The sequence below is a fragment of the Microtus pennsylvanicus genome, chromosome 1 (genome assembly GCF_037038515.1).
Source record: "Microtus pennsylvanicus isolate mMicPen1 chromosome 1, mMicPen1.hap1, whole genome shotgun sequence".
In the NCBI taxonomy this organism is placed as follows: Eukaryota; Metazoa; Chordata; class Mammalia; order Rodentia; family Cricetidae; genus Microtus; species Microtus pennsylvanicus.
In genome coordinates, this window is record NC_134579.1 from 116,855,719 (window position 1) to 116,878,217 (window position 22,499).

At 48.5% G+C, this 22,499-nt stretch overlaps 1 protein-coding gene across 11 annotated transcripts in view; it reads left to right on the forward strand.

Moving 5' to 3' along the window:
* Fbrsl1 (fibrosin like 1) overlaps positions 1-22,499 on the forward strand; it is a 78,614-nt gene that overhangs the window by 17,285 nt on the left and 38,830 nt on the right. For 9 of the 11 annotated variants that reach the window (XM_075981074.1, XM_075981131.1, XM_075981121.1 and 6 more), the window contains exons 3-4: positions 12,291-12,395; positions 14,177-14,212. In XM_075981074.1, the coding sequence (XP_075837189.1) occupies positions 12,291-12,395; positions 14,177-14,212 (141 nt within the window). The remainder of the gene's footprint in view (positions 1-12,290; positions 12,396-14,176; positions 14,213-22,499) is intronic. The other 2 variants (XM_075981093.1, XM_075981104.1) reach the window with 1 other exon arrangement.

Genomic DNA, 22,499 nt, shown 5'->3' on the forward strand with positions numbered 1-22,499 from the left:
TTGCTTGCTAAGGAAGACTACTTGAACCTAGTGGGTCAGAGACATAGCTCAGCTCAGCAGGTAGAGAGGTGCTTATGCCACAAGGTGGCAGGAGAGAACAGACTTTTGAACTTCTTAAACCTCCACACATAGACGCTGTACTCACACATACACAATTGAAAAACAGACCACAGCCAGCCTTGGGTGGGCACCAACCATTACCAGGACCCTGGTGGCTGGGTCACATGGGCCATGTTCTGGGACCTGTTTTGGAGCTGCTCTTGTGATATACTTAGAAAAGGCGAGTTCACAAAGCTGACCTATGGTGTTTCTGAGCAACTAGAGACCCAGGTTCCTCTGGATTTGGCAAATTCTAGTGTTGCTGACCTATCTGACCATATGGCTGTATGGGCCTGCCAGGATAGGCAGCTGTGGGTGGAGACCCTGAGGTTGTTTGGAGCTTCCCTGGAAGCAGGCTTGGATCCTGATGACTATGGGGTAGTGGGCTCATCCACGTGGCAGTGATGTGGGTCTGGAGTCCAGAAGACCCTCTGGAAATGGAGTCTGGAGACAGTGGCATCAGCATCTACTGCTAGGGCCTCATACTCTGTACCAGGTTCGGTGTAGCCCGCTTTACTGTGGGCAAGGTATAGTACTATCTACCAGGAAGAGGAGGGGAGCATGAAGAAGCTGGTAAGCTCCCCCACTGGATCTCTCACAAGAAAGTGAAGCCTGTGAGGAGTTGAAGTATCTGAGTAAATTCCCGGGGAAGCTGGGTGGCCCCTGTTGTAGGGCCTGGAACTAGAATGATCCTTGAGTTCTACCTTGGCTGAGTCAGAATGTGAGTTGGGGCAACCTAGGAGGGAAAAGTGCAAGCACAGGCTACCTTGAATGCCAGTACCTGTCCAAGGCATTTGCACGTGTGTGTGCGTGCGTGTGTGCGTGTGTGTGTGAGTGTCCTTGCCTCACCTTGCACGACTGCAAAGGTATCTCTGCAAGGTGGGTGTTTATGACACATCCCATCCTGCTCTCCATGTTAACATCACAGCCTATGAAATGAAGTCACCAGCCTTCCCAACCTGCTCACCAGTTTCATCCAGACACTAGTCCCAGCTTGCTGATGTTTGCCTCATGGAGCCTCTTCTAGTCAAAGCTCCAACTGATAACCCTTCAGGGGCTGCACCCTAGCAGTTTTAGAAGAAAGGCATATGGCAGAGGGAACAACTTATACCCTAGCTAAAGAAGTGAGGCCAGACCAGAAATAGAAAAGCAAGGTCTCAGGGCCTTGGAGCAGCTTATCATGGTGAGATGAGGTGTTGTGCCTGACATGTGGCATGACCTGACCTGGGATCTCTCTGGCTACCTTTCAACCCTTCTAAATGGGCTTAGTGGCATAGTGAGGCCCCTTCCTATCTTGAAGATGCAGTGACAGGTGACAATCCCCCACAGTTGACAGATGTGGGAAAGTCCACAGGTTTCCTAGTTCTACAGGGCCTCCTGGGCAGTTTCTTGAGAAACAGATATGGATAGGTCCTGGACTCAGCAGCACTGTTGGTGGAAGTAACATGAGCCAAAGCATTTGTTTTTTTTTAAGATTTATTTATTTATTATGTATACAACATTCTACCTTCATGTATGTCCACACGCCAGAGGGTCCCAGATCTCATTACAGATGGTTGTGAGCCACCATGTGGTTGCTGGGAATTGAACTCAGAACCTCTGGAAGAGCAGCCAGTGCTCTTAACCTCTGAGCCATCTCTCCAGCCCCGAGCCAAAGCATTTGAAATGTCCTAGAAACCACACTGAAATAAACCATCATAATGGATTGTTTTTGTTTTTTTAAGACAGGGTTTCTCTGTGTAACCCTGGCTGTCCTGGTACTGTAGAAAAGGCTTGTCTTGAATTTAGAGATCCACCTACCTCTGCCTCCCAAGTGCTGATATTAATAATAGATATCATTTAAATTTGTTGAAAAATGTTATCATTTTAGCATGTAAAAAGTATGAAATGAATTAGTAATGAGCTGGTAGTGCACACTTGTGATCCTAGCGTTTGGGAGACTGAGGAAGGATGACGAATTTGAGGTCAGCCTAAATACTTAAACCTTGTCTTTTTTTTTTTTTTTTTTTGAGACAGGGTTTCTCTGTGGCTTTGGAGTCTGTCCTGGAACTAGCTCTGTAGACCAGGCTGGTCTCGAACTCACAGAGATCCACCTGCCTCTGCCTCCCGAGTGCTGGGATTAAAGGCGTGCGCTACCACCGCCCCACCTAAATCTTGTCTTTAAAAATATCACTGCAGCTGGGTAGTGGTGGCGCACGCCTTTAATCCCAGCACTCGGGAGGCAGAGGCAGGAGGATCTTTGTGAGTTCAAGGCCAGCCTGGTCTACAAGAGCTAGTTCCAGGACAGGCACCAAAAACTACAGAGAAACCCTGTCTCGAAAATAAAAAAAAATAATAAAATAAAAATATCACTGGGATGTGTGTGTATCTGCGCGTGCACGCGCACTTGTGTTTGTGTCTGTGCTCTGCGTTGAGTGTTAGAAATCTAGCACAAGGGCCTGAGGATACAGGAGACCCTGTTTCGAGGGTGGGAGTGGGAGGGACTAGCACAATTCACTTTTAGGGTCTCACATGCTAAGTGATAGCAGCTATGGGGGAAAAGGCTTCCTAGTAAATGTATAGCTTGCACTTTCTAGACAGTCCATCACTGAGGGGAATCGGAAGAGGAACTCGAGGCAAGAACCTGGAGATAGGAACCATAGGAGAAGGCTGCTTGAGTTGATCTTGAGATTTGCAAGAAAAGAACCAGTTCCACAATTTTGAGCCAAATTTAAGGCAAGCTTTAATTAAATACTGACCAGGATGGACCTTGGTCAGAACCACTCTGGAATTCCCACAAGGGGGAAGGAGACACATGTTGTAGGGGCTATTTAAGGACAAACCCATATATGACTACCCAGTTTCCCATTTGTATAAGTCCCAATATTCCAGGAAGTTACCTGGTCCCTGGGTGGGTTAGGCTCACAGGTTAACTTTGGGTCTTAGACTTGTTGGCTTGCTCTCTTATACTCAGATAGCTTTTTTTATACAGCCCAGGGCTATCTGCCTATGGGGTGGTATGGCCCACAGTAGGCTGGGGATGTCCATAGTCAAGGCAATTCTTTAGTTGAGGGCCCTTTCTAGGGACTTCTATGTTGTGCAAATGGCCAATAGAAACTAGGAAAGATAATAAAGCTGAGAAACCCCTTGCTAAATTAACCAAGGAAAAACAAAACAACACAGGCTGCCAGTTTTTAGTTGTCATAGACATGAAATAGATTTTATTCCAACTAAGCCAACAATTGGGTGAGATGTATAAATTCCTCAAAAAATGTAGTCACAAAAGCTGATAGAAAGCTGGGTATGGTGGCACAAATTTATGATCCTCAGCAGTTGGGAGACAGCAGGAGGCTCTGTAGTCCCCTCGTGCCTGCCTGAGTTCACCTTTGCCAGACAGACCACTTTCTCAGCAGGTTCCAAGGCTGTGGCTTCCCTATTCTTCAGGGATCTGGAATGGCTGCCCTCCTGAGGACTGAATGATACTGTTATACCCCACCACTACCTCATGTATGCGTGTTTATGTGGGTAGGAGAGACTAACTAAAGCATCTTTAATGAAAGTTGTTTATAAGACACCTCCACTCCTGCGTCTTCTCAATTGTTTCTTCCTCATATTTGCCCTTCTCCTTTCCTTCTTGTCGAGACTTCCCTTTCCAGTATCTATTTGCCATCTTTACCCAGCTTTAACCTGGTGACAGCACCGTGCTGGGGTGGGTGCCCACGTGGACAGTCGTGTCATTAGCCTTTCCTGCTGCACTCATCTAACGTAGATTCGTGTTTCTTTCTGTACCCTTGGACCACTTTGCCAATTTGATGGCCTTTGTAAGTGTCCTTGGACAACCTGAACTTCATCTCCTTCCAAGTGGGCATAGACTGAACATTATATTTCAGTCTCAGCTCTTTGGGAAGACGGGAAGACCCGAGCTTCCTCCGAACGTGAGAAGGTGCCTTGCAATGCTCTTTGCAGTTTTTGCTTTGGTTAGAAGTCACAAGGGATTGAACTTCACTTTGGCAGCTGTGATCTAGCAATGGTCATGCTAGAGACTTAATTTTTAATATTTTTTATTTTTGACTTTATGTATGTATGTATTCAATGTATTTTGGTCATAGCCTCTGCACTGCCCTTTGCAGCTTGGTAGCCTTGTCAAGGAGCATCCTCTTTCTGGGACTCTGCCTCTATCCCTATAAAGTGAGAGTGTTCATAATAACACATAAGTCTTCGAGGTGTGGGAATGAGAGATCAAAAGTAACTTACCAGGGTATATTGACTGGACTTCACCTACATACTGAGTTCAAGGCTGCTTGAAACCCTATCTTCAAAAACCATCAGAAGGTTCTAGCGGACTTGAATGTGCCCTGCTGTTTCCATGGTGGGTACTGTTCTCTCTATAAATTCAGTGATTTCCTCCTCTCATGCCACTTAGCTGGTTTGAGACCCAAACCCTGGATGCTCATCTTTGTCCTCATCTGCAGACCCAGCCCCCTTCTGTAACACTGCTGTGGCCAGGCTACAAGCTGGGGAACATTTGAATGGCTTTGATTATTGAAGCCGCTAGTATCCCATCATAGCCCCACATAAATTGGATCCCTCCCCTCCAGGGATAGAAGACCCGAGGACTGGTGTGGTTCTGGGCAACCAGGACCTTTTTCCCTACAGCCTTGGACTGGCTGTGTTGGGCAATCATGGTAATCCTACCCCGTCAGGTCTTGTGCCCTCTCAGGAACTGGTTCTTTTGCATGAGCCACTATATTCGGATCCTAGGATTCAGCAAGAAACAAGACTTTCTGTATGAAAATCAGTTCTGTCTGGAAGACATAGAGGAGCAGTGGTTCTCAACCTGTGAGTCACAACCCCCGTGGGGGTGCTCATATCAGATATCTTACACAGAAGATTATTTACATTACAATTTGTAACAGTAGCAAAATTACAACTCTAAAGTGCAACAAAATAGCTTTATGGTTGGGGGTCGCCATGGCGTTAGGAAGATTGAGAACCACTGTAGTAGAGTAGAGCAAGCGGGGGCTGAGTGTGACAGCTATATGGAGAAGCACCTTTGGGTTGGTGTCAGGAAGGGACATGCAGGACCCAGAGTGCAGGCTGGTGGGGGTGGTTCCACTGCAGATCTCTATGAAAATGGAAGAGGGCCATGTTGTGGTTTGGATCGGGGCACCCCTCAAGGCTCATATGCTAAAGGTGTCAGCCTCTGGCACTGCTGGGATGCAGTGGAAACTCTAGAGAGTGGGGCTTAGTAGGAGGAATTGAGGAATTAGGAGGATTAGTAGGATCATTGGAGGCATGCTCCTGAAGGGCACTGTGGGTCCCTGAAATCCTGCTAGTCCCTGTCTTGTTTCTCCCTCCTCATGCCCTTGCCATGTTGTGCTACCTCACCACAGAACTTAGCTATCTGAATCCTAGAAGGATGTAGAGAAGCTTGATGCCCTTAACCTCAAGCCTGAGCCATCTCCCCATCCTGGGACAGTAGTAAACAACAATGACATCTTGGTGTTAAATATGATGGGGAAAGGAGCAAATGGAGTGCCTTGGTGAGGAAGATCTGGGGTGGGTCCCCTCCTGGTCAGGTGACGAGAAAGCTTAGTTCCGAAGAAAGGATTATATGGAATGCCCAAGTCTGAAGCCACAGCTGGGTACCTGTGGAAGGGAAGTATGGGGTGGAGTCCACAATGGCCAGTGAGTGTTGTGGTCAGGGGTAGGAGACCATCAGGCCTGGAGACAACAAAACAGAAAAGCTGTTTTATTGTTGTGCTAACTGAGGTTCTTTACTGTATCAGCACTTGTTCTAGGGTCTCAGAAGACACGCAAAGCCAGGGCCCAGAACTGACAAATGAGTAGGGGTTATATAGGACAGGGAGCAGAGACCATTAGAGAAAGTTGCAGCTTGGTCTCTTTCAGTGTGGTCTTGTTCTGCTGAAGTGAATCAGGGTTACTGTGACTATGGACTCTTGGCATAGCTCACTGCAGGAGGGCATTAGTTACTTGGGTAACTTGGGCCAGTGCCAAGCTTCTAAGATGTGCTATATCTAGGGAACCTTCAGAGTTCTTCAAATGACCATTGTCTGTAGCAGGACCAGGGGTCAGTGACCTGAGGATGTGGGAGCAGGGGCAACCCCCCAAGAAGAGTAGGCATAGAGTGGCTGCTGGAGGGCCAGCAGCATACATGGAATGCACTGTGTGTACAGGACACCATACACATACGGTATATTCTGTCTATAGAATGCACTGTATACACGGGATCTACTATGCTCACGGGTGCCGTGTATTGAAAATGTACCTATGGCATACAGAAAGAACCATACATGCACGGTGTGTACTTTTGACATTTTGTGTATACAGGACCTACTGTATGTTAGGAGGGCAGTGCTACGGCGTGTCTTACGTTGGTTGGCTTTTCACGTTAGGGTATATGAAACCTAACCACTCTTCCACCTCTGGCCTTTTCTGGGTCTGTGATGCCTGAGAGAGCTTGCAAGGATTTCCCAGGGCTTATAGCAGAAAGCAGCCAGGCAGCCTTACTTCTCATCCTCAATCCAGGAAGTGAACTGCTCCACCCTTGTCTCCTTCTTGCAAGTGCAGAGGTTAAGTGGACTGTAGGGGCCCTAAGTTAAGCATCTGTCTAAGCATGCAACAGTTTGAGGTGTTGTGCATGTCTCCCTGGGACTATCTCAGCTTGTGTGTGACTCATCAGACTTTCATGCACACCATCCAGGTCATGCCCTGCACTTCCTCAGGGTCTCTGTTCCTACTGTCTTGTGTCTTCTCAGCCTGAAAATGGGGTTCTGGGGTCCAGTGGCCCTTGATGGCCCTTTGAAGTGTCTGAGGAGCAAGTGAGGTGTGTACACTGGGTAGTACATATACATTTCATAGATAACCTGGGGCATGTACATGTAACATGTGTGTCCATGTGTGCTTCTTTCTGGGTCAGAGTCTTGGTAGACTTTCTAACTCCTGCAAGTGAAAGAGGACACTCTAGGGCCTTCATCTTCAATGATAAGTGGCTCGGGGCCCAACCCTTGGACAGGCTCGCTCTGTTCCCTGAGCACCAGGACAAAGCACATGTTTCCTGCCTGGGAGAGCAGTGTACTTGACCACCAGTCCTAGAAACAGTCACTTCCATGTGCAGCCTGCAGCTGAATAGGGGAAGGAGGCACCTCATTGCTAGAGTCACCATGTCTTGGCTACTGGAACCCTTTCCCAGCCTCTAGTCAGATTGCCCTGTTTCTGAGAAACACCAGCTTGCAGAAACTGATTGCTAAGTGTTCAGAAAATTCACAAGCTGTGAAACTGTTGGTAGCTTCGGTGGACTTCAGTGTGAGCATTTACTCTGTGGAAATTGGCAGGCATTCCTGGAGGCCTCCCCCTCCCATAAAGCAGACTTACCACACAACGCTGGCTTTGCTTTGGTCCTGCTAATTGTTTTTTTTTTTTTATTTGTTTGTTTTCTTTATTTTGGTTTTTGGTTTTCTGAGACAGGGTTTCTCTGTAGCTTTGGTGCCTGTCCTGGAACTAGCTCTTGTAGACCAGGCTGGCCTCGAACTCACAGAGATCCGCCTGCCTCTGCCTCCCAAGTGCTAGGATTAAAGGCATGCACCACCACCGCCCAACCCCATCCTGCCCTTGTGTGTATGTTCAGCCTGAATAATGGGATCCTGGGGTCCAGTGGGCCTTGATGCCCCTTTGAAGTGCTCTAGAACATGAAGATGTTTGGGGAGCAAGTGAGGTGTGTAATATGTATGTACTAATATATATATTGTCTGCCCAAGGAGTGTCAACTGAAGCCCTGCTTGGGTACCAGTGACCATGTGTATTCCAGCATTTGGCAGGCAGTGGTACCCGAGGAGTGTACCACTCGAGCTCCCATTTATCACATGTAGTACTTGCAGAAGTCTATGCACTGCACTGTGCCTCAGTTTCTCTGCCCAGTTGGTAGCATGTTCACATAAATAGTGTTGAACAGGTCTGCGCGCAAGTTCCTGCCAGCTTGTTGTGGTTTTTGTATCCTATGTCCCGCCCAGACCATGCCATGAGAAGTAAGGAGTGTTTCACTAGCGCATGCTGACAGAGGCTGCTGGATGGGAAGCAGCTGGGCTCACAGTCTGCCCCATCCACTTTGTGGGCTTGGGACATGCAAGGTCCACTGCAGAGAGGACACTCATCAGCACTATAGTTTTGGGACCCCAGTAGGACAATATTGGCCTTTCTCTGAGATCTTGTGAGCTCTATATATCTGGACCCCTAATCGTTGCCCTACCTCCCTTCATGTCTCTTTCTGGAACTCTTGCCCCCTTGGCTGGGAACCTTCTTTCTTCTTGCAGCTCCCCCATAGACCTACACAGCCCAGAGCCAAGGGCTGAATCCCACCAAGACTAAAGGCCTATGAAAGTTCTATCTCCAAGGCTGCCAGTTTAGCTTCTTGGAGCTGCCAGTGACCCAAAGTCTGTGAGCTTTCAGGTGCTGTCCAGAAATGCCTTGGGCTCATGTTGCTATCTGGCAAGTACATGGTTAAGAACAATTAAAACCCGGCACAAGAGAGGGTGGTTCAGTGGTAAGAGCAGTGACTGCTCTTCCAGAGGACTCTTGGATTCAGTTCCCAGCACTCAGATGGTTGTTCACAAACATCTGTGATTCCAGAAGATCCGATGACCTCTTCTGGTCTCCGTGGGCACTCTAGCACATGGTACACAGACATATATGTAGGCAAAACACTATAAACAAAATAAACCTAAAAAAAAAAGGATAAACTATCAAATCCACTCAGTTACAGAAGTAGCTCAGTGGTGCCGGGCGGTGGTGGCTCACGCCTTTAATCCCAGCACTCGGGAGGCAGATGCAGGCGGATCTCTGTGAGTTCGAGACCAGCCTGGTCTACAAGAGCTAGTTCCAGGACAGACTCCAAAACCACAGAGAAACCCTGTCTCAAAAAACAAAACAAAAAAAAAAAAAAAAAAAAAAAAAAAAGAAGTAGCTCAGTGGGTAAAGAAAGGCACTTGCTGCCAAGCCTGATATCCTGTGTTCAAACTCCTGGGACCCCCTTGGTGAAAGAAAAGAAGTGGTCCCCACAAGTTTCCTCTGACTTCTGCATGTGCACTGTGGCTTGCATACTCACACATACATATACAAGATAATGTATACATTAAGTTCCTATAGGAGGCTGGATGAAAGAACTGTGATTTCTAAAGATGACCTCAGAAACCCACAAGGGGCATAAGGAAGAGAGAGAGAGAGACTGAATGTGGTTGTGCCCAGCGGGGGCGCATGTGCAGTTGCATAGACTCCATACCTAAGCCCAAGAGAACAGCTGCTCAGAAGTGTCAGCCTGTGGCTGTACAAGAGAGCTGTGTGAGGAGGTACAGTATCTGTGCTTCCTCCTTGGGGCTTGGCCTCTAGCCACTCCCTGTAGACCTCCTGGGCTGCTGAGGTTGCACAGGAACATGCAGGCCATAGTTACCTAGACTGCTGCAGGAGCAAACTTTAAATGATTGGACCAGCTTTGACCCCCGTTCCATGTCTGTAGCCTCCCAAACTGGAGCATACAAACTAGCCTACCTCTGCTCATCAAAGTCGTTGTGTCACAGAACAAATGAGACACTGCCCAGCGTAAGCAGTGGGCCTGCCTGCCTTGTGGCATAGAGCAGCCTTTTCTGGTGAGCCTCTCTCGTTCTCTGCAGTTTGCCTCCCCTGCGGCTGTCTTTCATCCATTTTTTTCCCCTTACATTTACTGGAAGTCATGTGCTTTTGAAGGCTCGATGAGAGGGGAGGGTATATGTCTACATGTCCATTGTTCAGAAGAGCCCAATGTACTCACCCAGGGAATGCTGACTCGTTGGTTGGTTAACTGTTTATTAGTTAGTTGGTTAGTTGGCTGACTGATTAGCTGAAGAGTTGGATGGGTTGATGGGTGGATGAGTGAACCAGTGGATAAGTGGATAAGCTGGTGTCTGGTCTACAAAGTCCAGAGGTGGTTGTAAGTACAGGTACTCTCATCTGCCCTCCTGGAGCAAGCAGGTCATCTTCTGGCTCCAGGCAGATACAGAGGTCCAGGTGTACTGACCTCATCCTTCCACACGCCGGGCAGTGGTGGCGCATGCCTTTCCCCAGCACTCGGGAGGCAGAGACAAAAGGATCTCTGTGAGTTTGAGGCCAGCCTGGTCTACAGAGCAAGTTCCAGGACAGGCTCCAAAAGCTACAGAGAAACCCTGTTTCGAAAAATCAAAAAAAAAAAAAAAAAAAAAGAAAGAAAAGAAAAAAGAAAAGAAACCCTGTCTCCAAACAAACAAACAAATAGTTCACCTCCTCTTTTCACACAAAGATGGAGATGGAAGCATGGCTTCTCACAGCCTCTGGCATAGCTAATAGACTCTCAAAGCGGGGAAGAAGCAGGAAAGATCAAAGGGCAAACAGGTTGGGCTGTTTTGGATGACCTGGTTTTAGAAGTAGGTGGCAACTGTCTGTGTGTCTGTGGTTGCAGTGGTTTCCACAGTACAGGACTCAGTCAGCTCTGTAACACTGTAGGGAATGGGGCTCTCAACCCTGAAGACAGGATAACAGACACCAGCCCACCCCACCTACAGCGTTCTATCATGGAATCATAGGTATATCACTCACTCTAGTGTCTGACTCAAAAAGGGTGACTTCTGCATGTATGTGTCAAGCAGAAAGCATGCTCTGTGTACTCATAGTTCAACTACATAGGTGTGTTCTTCAGCCCTCATGAGTTGGCAGTGAGTCTTTGTCCACTTGTTGTAGGTCAGAAGAGAGAGTACCCTCAAATCAATCAAACCAGACATAGATACCAGTAGATTCTCAATGGGTCCAGTGATGGAATTCAGTCAGTGACTATGATCACCTTCAGCTCCTAGTTCATCTGCACCCTACCTAGACTCTGCCCCAAAGACATGACCTTCACTTCGCTAGGGCCTTAGACATTTTCCTGGGTGAGAGGGCCCCCATTTAGCTATCTGGTCATGAACTAACATCCAGTTAGTGTCTCGGCCTTGGTATCCTGTTAGCTCTGGGGGGTGGAAAGGGGTTTGGATTACTGGAAGTCTGGGGCTGGAGGGAGGTTGGCAGATTCAGAGGCTTAGCCACTTCCAAGCCCTAAAGTAGTTCCAGGGCTGGCACATGCTTTGGTAAAATGATTAGCTGGATTCTAAGGACTTTAGCCAAAACTATATCAGTGGCTCTGGAATGTGAGACCAGGGGAGGTAAAAGAGGTAGAAGCAGGACAAATGGTCACATGCAATCACATAGCCCCTCAGCATCCTGTGCTGGCTGAATGAACACTGCACCCAGTTTGTTCAGGAGGAGACCCAGCTCATCCATTGTAAAATGTGGCAATGATCTTATTAAACAGATCGCAGACCTATACAGGGCAGAAGTGTGAGGTCATCATGCCTAGACAGTCGTGTTTGTGTCTGGGGCCAGAAGGTGGCCTTTGCACGAGTAGTCCCAGGATGCTGTGAACCCAGCTGCGTAACTGGCTGCTCCTAATTAGGCTGCTCCTAATGCCAAGGCCAGTGATATCTGTCACCATGCCTCAGTCTGTTTCCTTTTTCTGAGCTGAGAGTGAAATGGGTTGTCCTAAGGGCTGTTCCAAACAGCCAGCAGTCTCAGAACGTGCTAAGCACTAAGGATAACCAGTGTCAACTGGCCCCTGAGATGTTTGTGTGTGCCTACAGCTTTGCCCTGCAAATGGCAAATGGCAAACCCGAGGCATCCAGGAGCTAAGAAGTAGCTCAAGGTCACATACATAAGGAGTGAGTGTGCCTACTAAAGGAGGCCCTGTGGGTGCATGGGTGTAATGTCTTGGTGTAGTAGGGAAAGGCAGGGAGAGCAGGCCTGGTTTGTAGCCTCTCAGTCCCCTGGGGTATCTTCAGAGTCAATGACTGGAAGAATCCAGGACAGGGCCAGTGATGGTGTAGCTTCTCGGTGCATTTTTTTTTCCTGTTCTGTCTGGTGATGAATTTGTAAGTACTCAGCCAGGTGGGTTCCTGGCCCTACATCTCTTTGTTCTTTCTGCTGTCTCCCAACAAACGCATGTCCTCCAGTTAAGGGGAAATGTCCCCCTGCCACATTTGGCACGTCCAGCCCTGGAATGAGCCTAGTCCCAGTGGCTTTTGTCGGGAGGGTGTGACTCTGGTCAGGGTGTCTTATTGGTGAGTGCCCGTTTGCCTGAGACTTTTTCTCCCTGTCCCCAGATGAAGGTCACCATGGCCAGAGGGGGTGGCCAGAACAGTGACGATGACAGTGTCCTTGAAGCTTCCAGCTCTCAGCATAGCAACTCCCGGGACCAGCTGAGCGATGTGAGTACCCGACACTGACGTCCTGGTGGCTCCTGCAGGTGTCTCTTGACTTTGACCATGCCTGGCAGTTGACACGGAGGCCACACATGAGCAATTAGCAGTTTGCCTTCTCTAAAGCAGTTGTTCACAAATTGAGACCTCACCAGAAGGAGGGCTTTAAATGAAGGACAGCAGTTAGGAGCTGGCAGGAGCCCATCTGGAATATCAAGTATCTCATAGTGCACAGCGTAGCAGCCTGAGATCTGGCCCTGGAACCCTAAGGTGGACACCCTTGTGTCCTAGAGCAGATGCTATATCAGCATCCTGCAGTGATGCCTGGGTAGAAATGACTCCACAGATGTGTCTGAAATCGTAGGTGTCAGGCCATGTCTGAGGTACCTGAGGCTGGTGATGTAGGGTAGGGGTGCACATGCAACGATATGAATTGGGGCTGTATCAGTGTCCCTGAGAAAGGCCCCTGGGTACCAGGTCTCTGGGATAGTCAGCCACAAAGCCAGGTGGAAGGGGTCTGAAGCCTGTCACAGGGCTAGCCTACTGGGCCAACCAAAATGAAGCATAGGGACTAGAACTGGGGTAGAAGCAGAGGGATTACCCACTGGGTTGGTGGCTCTGGACTGGCCACTGACACCAACCCTGCCCAGCTCCTGAAGTGGCCTCAGGGTAGTACATTTTTTTGAAGGACTAAATTGAATGAGTCGTGTCTCATTATCATTTAAATAGGGGACTGGGGGTGCAGCCTGCTGTCGCAGAGGGAGGCTTAATTGCCAGGCTCCTGATCTTGTTGCTGCAAGATGGGAAAATAGGCTGGTAATTGTCTGGGGCCGCAGGGCTGCCCTAGTTAGCACTCTAATTGCAGCCCAGGGTAAATGAAGCTGCATTCTGAACACAGCTTGACATGAAGCTGAGAATTCACCAAGTACGTCCCACCCCCACCCCATCAGCTGCCTTTGGTTGGCAGGTGGGATCCAACAGGGGTAGAAGTGAGTGAGCTCCACCCTCCAAGCAGTGACCTAGCCCTGTTAGTCGTTCAGAGAAAAGGATGTGGAGGATTGCTGTGAATGAAGGGAGGACTGCAGTTTCACCTACTAGCTCCTATTTCCTTGCTGACTCTCCTTTGTGCGCTGTCCACTCTCTATTCTCCTGTCTTACTGTCACAAGTCACCATGTAGTTCCCACCGGCCTCACAGCCCCCACCGTGCACTTTGCAGCACCCCTACCTGCCACAGCTTCTGCCTCATGTGCACATACACGTGCTTGATCCTGGTTCATGGCCCATCTTTGGGCTATGGAATCCCAAGCAACTTGAGATACAGCTGTCTCTCTTCTGGTGTTCTTAAGCCGGATAGAAGGAAGCTTCCTAGTGCCCTGGGCTCTCATGCTAGCCTCCACCATAGTTGTTGGCTAACCTAGCAACCTATGCTATCACCCTCCTCCAGAAGGGTCTTCCTGTTGCACTTTGGGGAATGGCTTTAGCATCCTAGTCCTGAAGGAGCTGTGGATAGTGTAAGGGCATCTCTGTGGAGCCCCCTCTACTAGGTAGGGCTCATCTCCTGGGCTAGCCCAGAGGTATTGAAATAACTGCTGACATGGCTAAACCAGAGGGGAGACCACTGCTTGAAAGAAGGCTCCAGAAGCTGTCTGGTGCAGAAGACTATGCTCAGCCCTGTTTTCCACTTTCCAGCGGGGGCCCTACTGCCCCTAGGGTCTGCGGGCCTGTTTGCTGGGGGCAGTTGGCTGTGGCTTAGCCTGTCACTGACTGTCTTCGTACTTTTTCCCCACAGAGCTCTGCACAGGCGGTTTCCGGGAGAGGCTACTCAGTAAGTCTCCAGCCCCTCCTCCCCTGCTGTCTTTGTCCTTGCCTCAGGGCCATCCCTCAACTGCAGCTGTCCACAGCTCCAGTGCCTACAGGGCCCCACCACCCTGAACTCTTCCCCTTTAGAATCCTGTTGGTTCTGACTTCAACAGCTGCTGGGCAGGCAAAGGGTGGATATGCCCCTGAACTGAGATTCATGGGAAGCTTGATGCTTTGGGACACACATAAGACAGGGTCTCCAGGATTTTGGCCAGGAACCTGAGGTGGGCTTTTGTGTAGGTGAGCAGGGTGCCAGGAAGTGGGGAGCCAGGCTGCTGCTAATAGGTTGAACAGGCTGCTGCCTCTTGGGTCTGGTTAGGGACCAAGGGTCTTTGGTGTCAAGCCTGTGGTTTGAGCAGCCGTACTCCAGCACACAGCTCACAGCACACAGTTCCATGTTTGTACTGACGGGTCTTGGGCTTAGACTGGACCCAGAGAAGTCCAGAGCTACCCCTGTGTGGAAAGATTGTGGGGATGAATGTGTGCCCAAACAGTGGACTCTTGGCCCATGGAGAGCCCCACTGGGGCAAGACGGCAGTCAATAAACTCTGCATAAATCCCTGGGTGGGCAGGCATATCCAGGTCAACTGGTTGGGGGGTGCTTGATGCCAGCTTGCCAATCCACTAGGGGCATGACCTCAGGTGCAGGCAATTCCCTCATCTACCTGAGTTCGTGGAGTGGCCTGGCACCAACCAGAGCAGTTCTTGCACCTGCCCGTGACTTACTTCATTTTCCCATAAGTATCAGGAGAAACATTAACGTCATCATAAAACCCAGAGCTTCATAAAAGCCATTTCTGTAGATTTATTGCCGTTTTGGCTCCTTGGAGGACTAGGGCTGGGACTCCACCTGTCTCATCCCTGATTTACTGCCAGTCAGGGCCTGCTTGGCTCACTCTCTAAATTGCAGTGGCTTTTTTATGGGGTATGCAATTAACCCATTAGTTACCCAGCGGGGCCTACTGGAGCATCTCCCCTGACCCTGGTATCTACCCTGGAATTCCTGGGTACTGAAAAGAAAGCAAGGAAGAATGAATTGGAATGGGTCATCAGCTCAGGCTCAGTGGCCCTTTCAGAGGCCAGAGGTGTTACGGGAGGTCCTCCCACTCCTCCAGCCTATCGCCGCTGAGATACCAGCCCCTTGGGGCGTGGTCTCTCTCCCTTTTGCAGAGCACGGGTGGGGATACCTGCCTTGGCTGAAGGAGGGACCTAGTGTCTTCTCACTCCATCTGCACTCCTCATTCCCCCAACCCCACCTCTTCCGTTGTGTACCTGAGGATGTAGAAGGCCAAGGCTCATCAGACCTTGCTCCATTTTGAGCTTGGGTTTGGCTGGAAAAGTCTAGTATTTGGGCCTTTGATCTTAGGGTCTGTGGACATCACAGAGAGGTGATTCCTGCAGGTGGTCACCTAAGGAGATCTTTGACAGGGAGACTTGTACCCTTCTTTGCAGGGTGTACCCTTGGGCAGCCTTGTTCACGTCTGATCACTGAGAACAGCAGCCCTTGAGAGTGGGTTGTAGATGCCCCAGGTATGACGGACCTGCCTTCTCTGTTGCCCTCCCCTGTACCTGATGCTTCTGAGAATGGCACTGTGCCCAGGCCTGTGTTGGGCACTGAGGAGTAAGCTGCTAAGAACCCTGACCCAAGTCTATTAACGTAGAAGGCTCCAGTAGCCACAGCAGATGCTGCTGGCAGTGCTAGAAACTGGGGGCTGAAACAGCCAGAATTGGACTCAAGACACTCATATCTGGGCCAGCACTTGGGCAGAGGAATAAATCCAAGCCCCATCTCTGTCATCTAAATTTCCAGGGGTCTGAAGCATCCCTTGGGAAGGAAGAATGCTACATCTTGGAGCAGACTCCTGATGCTGTGGTTTTGTGTTACACTAAAGTATTAGGCAGAGGTTCTACAGCTAATCTAAGTTAGATAACAGGTCATCTCTGGCCTACCTATGGTAAAATAGACAGATTGGAGACCCATGGAGTATCTGCAGCACCACTACTCTGAGCTACCAGGCCCCTTTTGTGCTTCTAAGTCCACAACCATCATGCAATCGTTCTCCCCAGACTTTGATTTTCTAATGTTTTCTTAAAAAGCCTACAAGTAACTTGCCAGATGCTTGTAGCTTAGCACCCTGTGGCAGCTGCATAGGAGTGACAGACGGTGCCAGGAAGGGAGCCAACTAGTCCACAGTATGACTGGCTGTAGGGTTTTCTCTGAGCCAAAGACCCAGGAGGGCCTGGCGCCTGCACATAGACCCGAGACTTCCACAGACAGGCAAGTGTATTAGAACTGACTTGAACTGACAGAACTTTAGGGTCCTCCTGTGTGGAATTTCCTGCTTCAGAGTGCCGCGTGAGTCCTGACACCTGCAAACTATTTCCACAAGGGACAGATTTCATTTGTCCTATGGGTTCAGGTGAGACCGATATCCAGGCAGAGAGCAAGAGACAATGCCCAGTCTTGTCAGCAGGTGTGTATGTCTGGATGTCTGTTGCATGTGTCTATGGATGTGGGCGGCTTTTGTGTATAGTGGGGTACTGTACCTGTTGTTTTCTTTATATTCTGTGGTTTATGCATTCCTGAATATCTGTAGACACTACTCTTGTGCCTCTCTAGCTTCTCAGGGGATCCTTAGTGCTCATTGCATTTGTGTGCACCTCTGGCTTTGTAGCACTGGTGTGTGTGTGTGTGTGTGTGTGTGTGTGTGTGTGTGTGAGAGAGAGAGAGAGAGAGAGAGAGAGAGAGAGAGAGAAAGAGAGAGAGAGAGAGAATGCCCCCCTACCTGAACATGTCCTCTTCTTGTCCCACAGTATCATCATGCTCAGTGACATCACTATGTATCTCCAACCTTGCTTTGTTTTGTTTTGAGATAAGGTCTCTCTATGTAGCCCTCACTTTCCTGGAACCCACTTATAGACTGGCCTTGAATTTACAGAGATTCACCTGCCTCCCCAGTGGTGTGATTAAAAGCATGTTCCACTATACCTGGCTGAAGCAGGCTTTCATGGACTGCCAGCACCAAAATCATGACACAGAGACTTGTTATTAATTATAACTGTTCGGCCTTAGCTTAGGCTTGTTTCTAGTTAGTTCTTTTTTTTATTTTTTAACTTAAATTAGCCCATCTCTATTAATCTGTGTGCTGCCCCGAGGTTCCTTGGCCTCTTCTACTTCATGTCCGTCCTGCTTTCCTGCTTCCTCCGTGTCTTGCTTGCTGACCCCTGCTGGCTGGGTGGCTCCCCTCTTCTCTCTGCCTGCCAGCCTCACCTATTCCTCTTCTGCCTAGCTATTGGTCATTCAGCTTTTTATTATTTATTTATTTTCAGGTGCCTTAAGGTGAAATAGCAACACACCTTTTAGGCAAATGCAACACATCTTTACATAGTTAAGCAATTATTCTGCAGCACAAACAAATGCAGCACATCATCTTTACATATTTAAACAGATAGTCTATTCCACAACACCTGGCTTCAGGTTGCACTTTTTAAAAAATTAATTTTGTAGTACTAGGAATTGAATTCAGGGCTTTGTACTTGCTAGACTGCATTCCTCCACTAAACTACACATCCCAGTCTGCAAACTGTATTTTGGGGTTTTGTTTGTTTGTTTGTTTTTATTGAGCTATACGTTTTTTCTCTGCTCCCCTTCATGGTTCCCATGCTCCCAATTTACTCAGGAGATCTCTGCAAACTGTTTAAAGTAGGTGAATTTTGCTAAGATTTATCCTCAGAAACTTCCCTAGTTATTGCTCATCCTTAAAGCATTCATCCAAAACGCTAGACACTGCCTTCCCAATACACCATCAAATGTTTGTTAATGCCATAAAATTAGTCAGAGAGTGATTTTCTTAATTTGGTTTGCTCACAGCCCAGAGAGTGGTGTGTCTCCTGCAAAGCAGGACTGAGAGGCTCCTCTTGTGAAAAAGAAATGAGAACAGTTTCTATATATAAAAACACCAGTCAGCCTCCTTACACTCAGGATTAAGAATGTTCTGGAAGTGCCCATGCCCAGCAAGTGCAGACATTGTCTAGGAGCAGGAGCAGAGGAGATTGTAGCCATAGAGGAGCTGAGATGGCCAGTGCTGGGGTGATGCATCCTGGAGGCCTAGCGAGTCTGGAAGGTGGAGTGGATTTCTCATATTACCCCTGCTCTCCAGATGGGGTCTCAAGGCTCAAAGAAGCTACAGAACCTGCCTACAAGGCTCTGGCTTCAGAAGAGTAGGCTGGGTCCAAGACCTTTGTCTCCCTCCTATCCCTCAGACACGCACAACCCGGGGCCCTCCGTGGGCCAGTATCCCAAGTATCTTGTCAGTGTTAGAAAAGGACCTGTTGCTGGCCAGGCAGTGGTGGTGCACACCTTTAAATTCCAACACTCAGGAGGCAGAGACGGGCAGATCTCTGTGAGTTTGAGGCCGGCCTCTACAGAGTGAGTTCTAGGACTGCCAGGCAGTGAGGACTGTTACACAGATAAACATCATTCCTTGTCTGAGTGTCCTGCCTAGACCCTCCACCTTGGTATCTGGAGCACCTTCAGGAGCCCTGGTACCCCCAAACAGCCTTCCCTTTGGTCTCCATTGCCCTGCAGTCTTTCCCATCATAGGAACCCAGCTACAGAGATGAGAAAGGAATTACTCATTTCTTTACTCCTCTTCCTCCTCCAATAAGCATTCAGTGAGTATCTCCTGTGTGTCAGTGTCCTACTGACAACAAATGCATGGCTGACCTAGCAACTCTCATCTCACGGGCTAGATAATCCTCCAGCCTCCATCACTGCGCCTGTCAGCTCAGGTGCTAGGTGGCTTCCACACCTGCTAGGCATGGGCACTTCCAGAACATTCTGAGTACTGTGGGTAGAGAGGCTCATTATGAGTAGTGAATAAGAGGAGAAGCAGAAGGGTCAGGCAGGTATAGTCTTGTTTACATAGTATGGCAGGAGCAGGCATGTGTAAACCATGCCTAAGGGTGGCCATAGGAAGGCCTTGGGGTAGAAGCCTAAGTATGCTCGAGGAGCCACAGGCAGGTGAAGAGAGAAAAGCTGGTGAGGTAAGGTTCCACCTGGGCAGTGGAGCCTAGAGGAAGATCTGGCTGTGATGCGCTGTAAGAGAGCCATTGAGGGTTTATAAGAGAATAGGATGTAATGAGAAAATAGCACTGTCTTCTTCCAATCTTGATGGCTACAGTAGACTGAAGATGCTTTTGTTGGAGGGCAGGCCTCAAGGTCAGGTACAGAAGCGCTTAGGATCCTTCCAGGAAGCAGTACCTGCCAGAAAAGTCCCCTTGGTACCTTGTACAGGGTATGATTAGCTGATTATTATGATGCTTGTCTTTGAGCAATTTAAAAAGGGTTTTATTTTTATTCATTTTTAAAATTTTTGTTTTTTTAGTGTGTGTGTGTGTGTGTGTGTGTATGTGTGTGTGTGTGCTTGTATAAGTTTATGAGTACCATGTGCTTCTAGGTGCCTGCAGAAGAGGGCTTTGGATCCCCTAGAGCTGGAATGACAGGTGGCTTTGAGCCGTACAATGTAAGTGCTGTGAACCAAACCCAGGTTCCCTGCCAGGAGGAGCCAGGAAGGGAACCTAGCATCCTAGATAGCTCCAGAGTGGGCCAACAGCTGGGGAGTCCAGGTGTGTGTAGTGTGGGGTGTGTGTAGTGTGGGGTGGAACTTAAGCAACATTGTCACAGTTTGTACAATACCCTTTACTGTATGTTGGGAACACAAAGATCATCAACCCAATTAAAAATCAACAACACAATTAAAATGAAAGTGTGTACCTTTGAGAAATTAATGGAAAACAGGAAGGAAGCTCCAAGCAAAATCACACAGAATCCCTTTTGTGGTGAATGCCAGGCCTAGTCTGAAAGGCAGAACTAGCACGTGTCCCAGACATATGACCCTAGGGAGCAGACAGATAAGGAGTGTCTGTGGTACAGTTCTAGCACAGTGTTCTTTGCTTTCCCAGAGGGTGACCCCACAGAGAATAGATAGGGAACACTTGTCTAGCTTTTCCTTGCTGTTATGTAAACACAATCTGAGAAAACTAGTAACATTTCTCAGAATAGAGTTGGTTTCAAGCATAAATTCACAGGTTTTCAGCTCTGTGAAAATTGTGGGAACATTCCAGAATAACGTAAGGTGCTGAGCAAGTATCCTTTCTAGGGCCCTCCAACTCCTTTACAGAGTAAGGAAGAGCACTCTGTATCAGCGTAAATGAATGTAGACAGATTGTAAAAATATATACAGCTTTAATGGGGAAATAGACTTACAGAACCACAGGTTCCGTGGAGAACAGGAAAACAGAAGGGGCGGTTGGGAGCACACCTGCAATCTTTATAAGTAAAAAATATCCTCAGGGGACCCTGCCCCCTGCTAGCAAGGTGATTGGCTGGGTCTCTCCTACAGCACTCTGCAGACAAATCTCTGGGGCTCACCTTGTTAGACTGACCTCATGATAGAATTGTCTCAATGAGAGGCAGATGACATTATTGCTGAGCCACCAGAGCCATGAGCATTTGCTAAATGAGCTGGAGCCTAGATATCACAGCTGAGGAGGGGGTTCACAATGCTGAGCCTGGTTATAGAAGGAGCCAGACTGGTAGGGAGTCAACTTGTTCTGGATCCCTAGTCTGTGGATGGGGCTGAGGCGGGGTAGAGTTTACCAGGTTCTCTCTAGGTTGACTTGGCCAATCCTCTTCCCCAGGCTGTCCCTCACAGATACTGCTCCATGTCTCACTGATATGCCAGCTAATAGTCAAGGCTCCTGAACAGGCTGACAGAACAGGCTGCACCTTTGTCAGGAGACAGGATGCCAGTGTGGGTGGCCATTGTCCTCATTGCCCTCCTCTACTGAAGTCTCAGGCTACAGAGGAAGCTGGCAGAGGGTCGGGTGCGTACCCAGAGATCATAGCTGCATGAGTGGTCAAATGGTCCCACAATGGGTTTGCCTATATGGGCTATAACTTAATTGACTGTTAATTGTGTAAATAGTGCTTTGTTTGGTTTTAAAGCCTAAACACTCAGAAAGTGGATGAGCAGAGTAGACAGAAATGGAGTTTTCAGGCTTATTGACTACTACATAATTAATCAGGCTGATTTTGATGGCCTCATGCAGAGGGTTGACTAGGCAAAGGGCCTAACTTAAGGACTTAACTCCCCCTAGTTGTGCTTGAGGATTAGCCCCATCCCTATGGGCCTCGGTTTCCCCATTAGTGACCATGTATATGATGGTACCTGAATGAGGCATGTCATTTCCATCTGGGTTGTACCAGTGACTGCAAGAGACTCAGCTAGGAAAAGAAGGGAAAAGGAAGATCAGGTAGACTGTACATTCTAACCTGGGCAGAAGTCCTAATGCCCCAACCCTATGGCCCTGTCCTGTCTTGTCCCAGCCAACCCCATCTTTGAAGTTGACAGTATATAGACATATAGACCATATATAGGTCTCTTTCCACCACCCCTCCCCCAGGTACTGCTGTGTCCATGTCTCTCATGTGTCTACATCTAGTCTGTCAAGTCATGTTGGTCCATCTCAAAGTGCACTGCATCAGCCTGAATCTAGCAGAGCCACCTTGATCTCAGCTCAGCCTGTTACCTGCGGCTCCATCATGCCCATCATATTACCACTGGTCTTTGATCTTGGCCACCTCCTACCCTTCTCACCTTTCCAGCCATATCTCTCTCTGTAGCCTCCCCAGGTCTTTCCCCTTGCCTGTTGTTGACAGAGGTTTCTGTCCTGCCTGGTCCTGCAGCCATTCAGTCCCAAAGAAACACACAGAGGTCTATATTAATTAAACTGGTTGGCCTATTAGCTCGGGCTTTTTATTAACTCTTACATCTTAAATTAACCCATAATTCTTGTCTGTGTTAGCCACGTGGCTAATCTTTTATCAGTGAAGCATTCTCATCTTGCTTTCTCTTGTGTTTGGCAGACTGAGCCTTTCCTCTTCCCAGAATTCTCCTGTTCTGGTTTGCTCTGCCTATACTTCCTGCCTGGCTACTGGCCAATCAGCATTTTATTAAACCAATACAAGTGACAATTCTTTACAGTGTGCAAGACCATTGTCCCATAGCAGCCTGTCTCTACTCCTTTCAGCAGTACATGCTCAGTCTCCCATGACTGACCTTCCCTCTGAGGTTGGGTCTGTTGTGTGCATCACAAGACCTTCCATTGCAAGCATTGAATGGAGGTCCAAGAGACAGCTGTCTTCTATAGTCTGGAGTACAGGGAAATCATTTTGGGCAGGGATGTTC